The 9,947-nt window shown below is 42.9% G+C and overlaps 1 protein-coding gene across 7 annotated transcripts in view; it reads left to right on the top strand.

Annotated features, from left to right (window-relative positions):
* ATXN7 (ataxin 7) overlaps positions 1-9,947 on the top strand; it is a 132,824-nt gene that overhangs the window by 104,879 nt on the left and 17,998 nt on the right. For all 7 annotated transcript variants that reach the window (XM_082639429.1, XM_082639430.1, XM_082639431.1 and 4 more), the window contains 3 exons: positions 5,167-5,416; positions 7,465-7,724; positions 8,204-8,286. In XM_082639429.1, coding sequence (XP_082495555.1) covers positions 5,167-5,416; positions 7,465-7,724; positions 8,204-8,286 — 593 coding nt within the window. The remainder of the gene's footprint in view (positions 1-5,166; positions 5,417-7,464; positions 7,725-8,203; positions 8,287-9,947) is intronic.

Here is a 9,947-nt window from a genome sequence, read left to right as displayed (position 1 = left end):
CACTGAGCGTGGGACAAATTGATTCTATGCTCCCGAGTGATAATAGGCCTTGCATTATTTTGGGCATGTGTGAAATTGAGGCCAGAGCACCAAATGATCTCTCTCTTTAAAAGTATGTATTTAATAAACAAGTAAACCATATTTGTTGTAGAAAAATTAAACAGAAGTTTTTCAAAAATAGACCTACAGTCCCAGGGATAACCACTTAAAAAAAGTTTGACAAATATTTTTCTAGATTCTTTTCAAGCATGAATGATTTGAAGTGACAGTGTGCTTTTGACTGCATTTTAGGTTTTGTGTCCTAACTTTGACATTTAACACATTATAAGTTACCTTTAGTTTTTTTTTCCAAAGCAATGTATATGCCTTTAAAAGATTCTAATTATTTGCTTTGAACTCCTTTTTGGTTTGTACTTAGGTGTCAATACTTGCATATATATTTTTTTTAAACCTCAGCGTTAATCCACTATTATAAGCTCCGTGTTCTTGGTTGCTTTCTATTTTGGAAGACTGAAAGCTGTCCCCTCCCCTGACCACTCCGGTATCCCACCCTTGCCTGCAGTGGTATCACATGCTCAAGCCACAAGGGAAGAAAGCCCGATGCATCCATCTCTTGCTCTATCTCCTTCTCCCTGTCTCTGTTTCCATATCTGTCTGTGAGGTCCCCCCTGCCCCCAACTCCAGCACTGCCGCACACACACCACACACTCACCCGTGTCTGTCCTTCTGTCTCGGCTCTGTCTTTTCACTGTATCTGTGTTTGTCTGTCTGTTGGTCTGCCTGTCTCTCCTGCTTGCTGGAGCCATTCACAGTGCCCTGCTCATTCAGGGACAGAGTGTGCTTTCTCTGGGCTGGTGCCAGACCCTGGAGAGAGGAGTGCTTTGAAAACTCAACTTGGACTCCTCACCAAACCACACTTCAGTTATGCTTAGCATCTGGCCACCAGTTTGTCCACTTAATATAAGGTCCCTAACCCTACCCATAACTTGCCCGTTTCCCTTTTGATCTAGAAACAAACACTTTTTAAAAACTGGAAGCCCAGTTTAAAATCTTAAGAAAAATAAGGGCCCAGTGTGAAAGGTTGGGGAGAGTCCAACTCAACTATAATTTAATTTGGTTTTTCCCCTTTGCTTTCTCGTGAAGGGAAAGCCAAATGCCACCCTTTCCAGAGAATGAGTTACCAGACCATGATGTGAAGGAACAACTTAATCCAGCAGCATGACAAGGATTTGAGCTGGCACTTTTCAGCCAGAATCACAGTTACACACACACACACACACACACACACACACACGCACACACACGCACGCGCGCGCGCAGTCTGTTTCAAGTTCTAGTGAATGAAAGTTCACATGATAGATTGCCATTCTTAGTTTTTAAATAGCTTTTATTGTTGCAGTAGAAAATACAACTTTTTTGAAATGTTATTGATATATCAGCTGACCTTTAATGTTAGAAAGCTTTGACTCTTGATTTTCTAATGCGAAAATCCCGTATCAAAGAGTTAATAGACAACTCAGAGAAAAAAAAAAGCATTAACGGAAGAAAACAGGGAAAGTGGACTATGATGGGAATAGAAAATTGAAAGGACAGGGACTTCCCTGGTGGTCCAGTGGTTAGGACTCCGCGCTTGCACTGCAGGGGGCTCTGGTTCGATCCTTGGTCAGGGAACTAGGATTCCACATGCCACTCGGTGCAGCTAAAAAAAAAAAAGAAAGAAAAAATTGAAAGGGCAGACTGGAAGTTGCAGCTAGTTCTGCCATAAGACAGCACGCTTTCCTAAGAAATTACTGCATTATGCAAAATGGCGCAATAAAAACCACAGGAGACTCATTAGAAAAATGGGATAATGGGCACAACACTCAAAACTTCATCGGTGGGCTTCCCTGGTGGCACAGTGGTTGAGAGTCCGCCTGCCAATGCAGGGGACACGGGTTTGTGCCCCGGTCCGGGAGGATCCCACATGCCGCGGAGCGGCTGGGCCTGTGAGCCATGGCCGCTGAGCCTGCGCGTCCGGAGGCTGGTGACACACAGAAAAAGACAGGAACCTAACAAGAGTGGTAGCAGAGTTTTATGTGTATTAAATGGTTTAAAAAATACATAAATATTCATTCTAATATGACAGTTTTCCTTGAAAACAACCTGACGTGCTTTTGCAGGTAGGTGTCGGAAGGGTTTCACTTTGTAAGCTCTTGTGAAGTGGTGGAAGGAAGATTATGTGATATTGAGGAAAAGGTGTAGCACCAGCTGTGTGGATGGTGTGGCTCCTAAGGTCCATGGTGAACTGAGGTGGATGGTGGATGTTTGGGGGCGGGGCGGGGGGGCTGGCCAGGCTGAGGGTGTGAGCTTTTATTCCCACGTGGCTCAGTTTAGCCAGGTGTGGTTTTCTGCATTCACCTAGTGCGTCTTGCAGATGAAATCTTGCAAGAGGAAATGCAAAAATTCTTTATGCTCAAATTGTCCCTTAGTAGATCAGTGATTTCAGAATAAGTTTACGTTTCAAAACAAGCATTATAGTGAACTATGTTTAATTCGATTGAGAATTTTATTTATATCATTTGATATCAGAGAAATTATATCACTTTTACTCTGAGACACCTGCTTGAGAATTCTGATACCCCCAAAATAGTAAAAAGAGTGTATTTCCTAGAAGTCAAAGTTTTGGTTGGAATTTTTCCCCCTCTTTGTACCACAGACATGGTAATTATTTCTTTAGTACACTGCCACTGGGGGTGATTTTTGTGGCTGAACATTTTAATTTAAATATTTAATTATTTTAATGTATATCAGAGATATATATTACACACTTTTTAAACCTGTTGTTTTATAGATGCTATTGTTTTGGAAAACAATAAGAGTTCTGGAAAACACTGAGAGTGGTACCCTGCTTCATGTTGGGCCATCTGAAAACAGATTGGGGGTAGTTTCAGGTTGCACCTGTTAGAGGGGCACTACTTACTGGTGATTAAGGGCTGGGGGACAGGAATTCTAACCACCCTGAAATCCTGTACAAGGATTGTTGTGTCCAAAATACCAATGCTGTCCCCGTGAAAGACTGGTGAGTATTAGATTAAGGAGGAGAAAGGAACAGTAGAGTTGATAATTTGAATAAAAGTGTTGAGTAAAAAATAGTATTTTATGTGTCTTTGGTAAGAATGATGAAAATAGTTTGCAGTTGAGGGAAGTTTGGAAAACACTAGTTGAGGACAGGTAGTAGCGGTGAGCTTCATGTAACAAACCCTGGTATATAGTGCCACGTGCCTGGCAGTGTTCTCAGTGCCATACAGATGGTAATTTACTTAGCTGTGGTTAATGGTTCTTGAGGCATTAGCCTAATCTGGGGTAGGCTCTCACCATTGGCTACGCAGTGGAATCACACAGAAGAGCTTGTAAAAGTCTGGATGCCCAGGCCACAGAAAACTCAGAATCAGAATCTTTGAAGGTGGGACTGAGGCATCAGTATTTTTTAAGCTCATTAGATTATGCCAATGTGTAGCCAAGGTTGAGAACCACTGGTCTAGGACCATTTGAAAATCACTCTCTTCATAAGAAGAGCTGTACCAATCGGGCAAATGTTAATTGAAGGCCTACTCTGTGCCATGTTGTCGAGGCAGATGACCGAGACAGGAAGTTCCACCATCCAAGGGAGTCGGCAGCATGGGAGATGGATTTTTACAGTCCTGGCTGGCAAGTGCCGTTGCTTGAAAGTATATTCAGAGTGTTTGGGGATCGCGGAAGAGAAGGAAACTAATTTTTTTTAAAGAAAACCTCAGGTGCCAAATTTAGAAAGTTATTAAACTTGTTATTTTAGCTTTCCCTTCCTTACACACTACTTTCATATCTGGGGGGAAAAAAGCAGCAGGCACTTATAAATTACTATCAGTTTAGCCTTCCTAACCTGCTTGTAGCCTTTGTGTGGTCTAGTTGGAGAATTTGAATTCTGCCTGTAGATAGCATAATGACTTTGTCCTGGTGTAGAGCAGGCTCTTTAGTACCTCATGAAGCGTCATTGAGCTATTGCCCTTCTGGGAATAAGTCAGCACAGCTTCACAGAGAGTCTCAGGACTGATTTAAAAGGACCTTTGGAAATAAATCCTTTACAGGATGGTTGTAGTCAAATTGATTCTAATATGCTTAATTTAAAAAATACTCATATAGCTTCCATGTTGTGATAAATAACGGTTGGATCACATACATTTTAAAACTTAAGAGTAAAGCAAACGTATTTTAAATTACAAGTTTAACTAAAGGCAACTACTGAAGCTACCAGCTTGAGGTACTTAAGTAGATAAAGTTACTAAATAACTTACTTGTTTCCGATGGTAACATTCTTCAACAGCTCTCGATTTATTTAGTGTGGGTTGCCTTATTCTGAGAAAACCTGATTCTCTAGTGGATAGACTTACTTTCAGTTAAGCCTGAGTAGTCCTTACTTAACCATGAATTACTTCCTGGTATAAAAAGCAGGCTTAGCTATTTGTGGTATTTTTGTCTTGCGCCTTTGGCATCCTATGGTGTGAACAAGAGCTGTGCCATCTGTAGTCAAGTGAGATTATTTTAAAAGGGGGGGGTTGGGAGTGGGGAGTGAAGTGATTCACTGGAAAATTTCAGCACAGATTCTTAGGGAACGATAAGATAAACTCTAGAAACATTCTTATTTGGTGTCATATACTGGTGGGTAGTGACAAAAAAAAATTAAGGTACAACTTGTTTCTTAACATTTTGCTATTTTGAAAATTGCAGAGGTACTATGCTAGAAAGGAAGAAAGAATTCCGTGCAGTGTCAATTAGCAGAGCTCTGCAGATGAATGAATAATTTTCCCCTCTCTGACTACAAGTTGCAGTCAGTGAGGTTCATTTCTAAAATGCAAAACCCACTATTCTCAGGTTTAGAATGTCTGTTTCCTAATGGTTATCTATGTATGATAAACCTCTTCATGCCGAGACGTTTCCTAAGCAGAAGGACCAGTTCCTAGAATCCAGAATAAGTCTGTGGGGTCTAGATAAGCCATTTCTGAAAGCTGCTGAGTTTAATATATTTTCACTTAGTGACACGTATTTGAACCTAAATGTGTTGATTTCCGGGGACTCCCCCAGGGTTCCATTGGAGACTTGCCTGAAACAGTGTCTTCCCCCACCCCCCGCCCCTTTTGTGTTCCTTTTCAGAAAGAAGACATAGCTCATCCAGCAAGCCTTCTTTGGCCGTTCCTCCCACTTCAGTATTTCCCTTCTTCCCTTCTCTGTCCAAAAGCAAAGGAGGCGGTGGAAGTGGAAGCAGCCGTTCTTCCAGTGGAGGTGTTCTAAGTGCATCCTCGTTAAGTTCCAAGTTGTTGAAATCGCCCAAAGAGAAACTGCAGCTCAGGGGGAACAGGCCAATGCATCCCATTCAGCAAAATAGAGTCCCCCATGGTAGAATGTGAGTATGGCCCAGAGGGTTCTTAAAGCTCACCTGCCAGAAGTGGAACTGTGTACACAAGTAGCATCTGAGAGTGTACGTGGATGATGTGAAAGAGAGCCCGCTTTGGGGAAAATTCAAATATATGTTGTTGTTTCTTTTCGTTTCCCTATTATACCTTGAGAGACTTTATAGAGTCATAATAGCAATAATAATACTTATCTATTGATCCTTTCTTGTGTGCCAGCTATTGAAATTTAGCTAAGTGTATTGTCATTTACTTATCACAACAACCCTTTGAAATACGTATTGCTCTTATCTCCATTTTCTGGGTAAGGAGAGGGAAGCGTGATAAGATTGCAGAACTTCAGCCACGGGCCCCTCAGGTCAAACAGGCCTGGGGTTCAAATCCCGCCTCTATCATTTCCTAGCTGAGGGGCCTCAGCCAAGGCCCTGTTTCTCTCAGAGTCTAAGATAACGGCCCCTGTGCAGGGTTAGTGGGGGTGGTAGGATTCATGTATTAGACTCAAGCACCTGGCTAGTGTCCGGCCAACAGGCGACCGTAAAGGAACGGATGCTGGTGCCGCCGCTGAGGGTGACAGTAGGAATAAAAAGGGGAAGAGATCCCCAGAAGCTGTTCTAGGATTTTCTGGGGCCTGCACAGCAAATAGGGAAGCAGTGCTTCCTCCCACCCCCAGTCTTGGGTTCACATCCAAGCACTGATGAGGGGAGGCTGGAAGAAGTTCACACCACCAGGCAAAGGCCTTGACGAGTTTCCCTGGTGGACCTGTAGGCTCTTTGTGGGTCACATGAGGGAGCAGCCGTGCACTCCCATGGAAATATATCTTGCCCCATCACGGCATGCTTCGGCCTTGGTGGCAGGTGGCTTTTCCCTGGCCTGCCTCCCTTTAGGAGGGTATGCCACACATCTCAGTCCCAAGGTCTGATAACCTGGTTAATCTTCGGGCAGCGGCCAGCACCTGCTCTTGCGCACGGACCTTGCCAGCTGGGAGAGGCCGTGGCATCTTGCAGTGTCTCTGCCGCTGTCGGGCTGTTCCAGGTACAGCTGTTTGGTGCTATTTGTCCTGGTTGCTAAGCCCGCAGCTTCTGCTCATCTGTCAGAAGTGCAAGTAGAGGAAGCTTGGCTTTCGTTCCTGGAGCTGTCAGAGAGCCAAAGAAAATGCCAGTACGGTGTGTAAGTCATTTGCCCGCTTACCAGCTGTTAGAGCACCGACTCCACTGGGCAAAGTTTATAAAACCTCATCAATCCAAATCTTCTTTATTTGTAGCTGGGCTTTAGACGGGGACCAGGCTAACTGTTAGCTTCGTACCAACATTTGCCACCCAAATGACAGTATCAGCAAGATTCCAGAAAAAAGTCAGTTCTTGGTTAGTGATACAGGTATTCAGTGCTCACCAGCTGAGTGCCAGACACTTAGATTCCAGGCTCCTATAGAGAAACCTTTTTCAGGGCCTGGAGAATTACCACTTCAGTGACACATCGTATCCTAATTAAACACTGGTCTTCCTCATTGACAGAGGCAGAGAGCCTCTTCTTGGAGATACATAGTTGGGCACATTTGAGTTCTTCCAAGTCCTTAGTGACATTTCTTGGAAATGTTCTCTAATTTCTGTTGTTCTTTTCTCTGCCCACTCATTTTACTTTATTTTGATGGATCATTTCTTAAAAATGACAGCTCTCAAAAGATATCCTCTAAAGGTCCTGCAGTAGTCTTTGGTCCTTTTAGACCTTTTCATATTTTGCTTCTTGCAGGAATTACACTGGGTAACGGGCTCATGTGTAGGATTGTTCTGGAATGATGATAGACCAGGTAAATTTGATGGTTCCTCTGGAGCTTTCTGCCTCTGCAGAAGGGCTTACAGACTGAGTAAAAGTCTTACTGAGTTTTCTGCGCAGCCCTAACAAATCTTCGTAATGTACCTTCGGGAGCCTAGCTCTGCGCGGTGCACAGGTAGACCCAGGCTCTGCCCTCATCCCTCTGGCTCACCAGTCGCCCTGGGCTGCCGGTGCACTCAGGTGCTGGTGTTCTCACTTCCCCCTACGACAGCATGACGCCCTCTGTCAAAGTGGAAAAGATTCCTCCGAAGATGGATGGCACACTACTGAAATCTGCGGTAGGGCCAGCCTGTCCTGCTGCTGTGAGTTCCTCAGTCAAGCCTGGCCTTAACTGCCCCTCAATACCAAAGCCAACCTTGCCTTCGCCTGGACAGATTCTGAATGGCAAAGGGCTTCCTGCACCGCCTACGCTGGAAAAGAAGTCAGAAGATAACTCCAATAACAGGAAATTTTTAAATAAGAGATTATCAGGTAACTTCATATTTTCTCTCAGTATTTCTTTCTGTATTAATTGGGCGTTCCTGGGAGAGCAAATCAACCGTTATCTGTAAGTCCTCTTTTTAAAACTGGCCAACTTCAGCTTTAGGATGAAGTTCCTTAAGTAATGTCTTTGAGCTCTTCATTCTTGGTTTTAAAGTGCACGTGTGTGGGTAGGTGACGTAAAAGTAGCTTTCTAGTGGTGTATTCCTAAATGGAGTAATGAGTAATGCTGGCTTAAACAGTCTCTTTCCTGTCATCTGGTGGCGAGAGTCCCCACTCTCTTAGAGATGTCGTGGCTTTTTTGTGGCGCTCCTACATTGTATGTTTTATATTTATTGATAATGTGGTAGATTTGCTTCAAGTTATAATTGGTCTGAGATAGGAGAATCTCAGATTTCTCCTATTTTCTTATTTTCAAAATAAATGAAGCAGCGTTTGAGCCCATTGTAATGTCTGTGTGCTTTTGACAGAAAGGGAGTTTGATCCTGACATCCACTGTGGGGTCATCGATCTCGACACCAAGAAACCCTGCACCCGATCTTTGACATGCAAGGTAGGCGGCTCCTGGGCAGAGCCCGATGCTCCAGGAAGCTCGGGGACCTGGGCTGCACAGCACTGCGCCCCAAGCGTCTCTCACTCACAGGGCATCTGCTCTGAGGATTGTTCTGAATTTTTAAGTGAGGGAATGACTCCGTTTTGATGAAGAACGCCTCAAGTTCAGAAAACGTGGAGCCTGTTGTTATAAACTGCTATCTTAAGAGGGGTTTTGCCTCCAGTGAGCCTTACTGTATCCAGGGCAATGGTGTTTTTTTCCTAATCAATCTGTTATTTTCAAAGCCTTTTAATATTTCCTCATAGAAATTTAATTTGAGAGGCTCCCCTTTACTGTGGTTTAAATTGTACTGACTTGGAATGAGTCCAGAAATTTCCTTTGCATATATGTGAATATTCTTAAAATGTTTGTGTTATCTCTGGTTCTTCAATTTTACAGCTACTTTAAAAATATCTGCGACTTTGAGATAGCTTTATTTTTTTAGTTCTAAAAAAAATACTAGGTACCACATAATCTAATGTATATGTAAAACCCAGGAAAATGTAAAGATTCTCCCTTTCTATCCTGAGTTTTCCTTTGAAATGCCAGTATGGTAGTGAGAAGGCGGTATATTTGCTATAAAATAAGGGTTGACATGGGGGTGGCCTCTGGCTTCAGTAGACCCCCTTCATAAATGAGCATATATGCTTATGTCCCCAGCCACCCTGCAGAAGGGTTCAAAAAGTATTAAGAATCATTGCCTTGAAGTAATTTTAAAACCCTTGTTTGGAGGAGGAGGCTTAAAAATTATAAAAATTAGTGTTGTTCTCTAAAAATTAATAAAATTTTTGATGTATTATTTTAAGTTTTACCAAAGATTATGTTTGAATAAAGAAATTCAGACTCCACTCCAGCCCTAAACAGTAGAGGAATGTTAAAATCTTCAGAAACGGGAAATGTTATTTCTCGGTAGTTCTTACTTTAATTTCAATTTCTAATTCCATTTTAGCGTGTGGATTTTATCTTGCAACAATGGTACTGAATCTTGTGAGGAGCTAGGTTGGTCAAAAGCACCTTTAAATACCTAATTTTTTAAAGAATTATGGATTCTGTTCCCAGAGGAAGACATATATACACATATATATTCTGAATTTTGCATTTTATTTCAGAGGTAGATGGTCATCCCCACTCCAGTTGCACCATTGAATCTCTAGGTTAAAAACTCCTCAGGACAGATTGCTTTGTTTTATATAATATTAACTGAACACATCGACTGGTGTGTTGTTTGACGGTAGCCAGTTGAGGTCTGTAGAATCATGTCCTGTTCAGCTGCCCCTGAGGGAACTTGTGAGTGTGTGCCTGAGCCCTGCTCCACGCCATGTCACACTGCCAACCCCTCTCTGCTCTCTTGCTGCCTACCTGGCTCTCAGAAACAGAGATTTCTCAGTATTGTGATACCTGTGGTCAGCGAAGGATGCTTGCTTTACCCAGGGTGCTCTTTTTTAATCATCTGTGAGGCATGCTGGTGAACCAAAAGCTTTATCAACTCCGAATCTGCAAGGAATTTGACCAGCCTTCCTCCTGAACCTTCACTGGCTTTGTGTCGATCCTGCATTTTTCTCCCATCTTCCTTTTCATGTCGTGTATGCTCTCCATGTGCCCTGTTAAGGGTGTCATTACCA

This window comes from Mesoplodon mirus (genome assembly GCF_964341445.2).
Source record: "Mesoplodon mirus genome assembly, chromosome: 12".
In the NCBI taxonomy this organism is placed as follows: Eukaryota; Metazoa; Chordata; class Mammalia; order Artiodactyla; family Ziphiidae; genus Mesoplodon; species Mesoplodon mirus.
The sequence above is the reverse complement of the archived record's forward strand: the minus strand, read 5'-3'. Positions and strand labels throughout refer to the sequence as shown.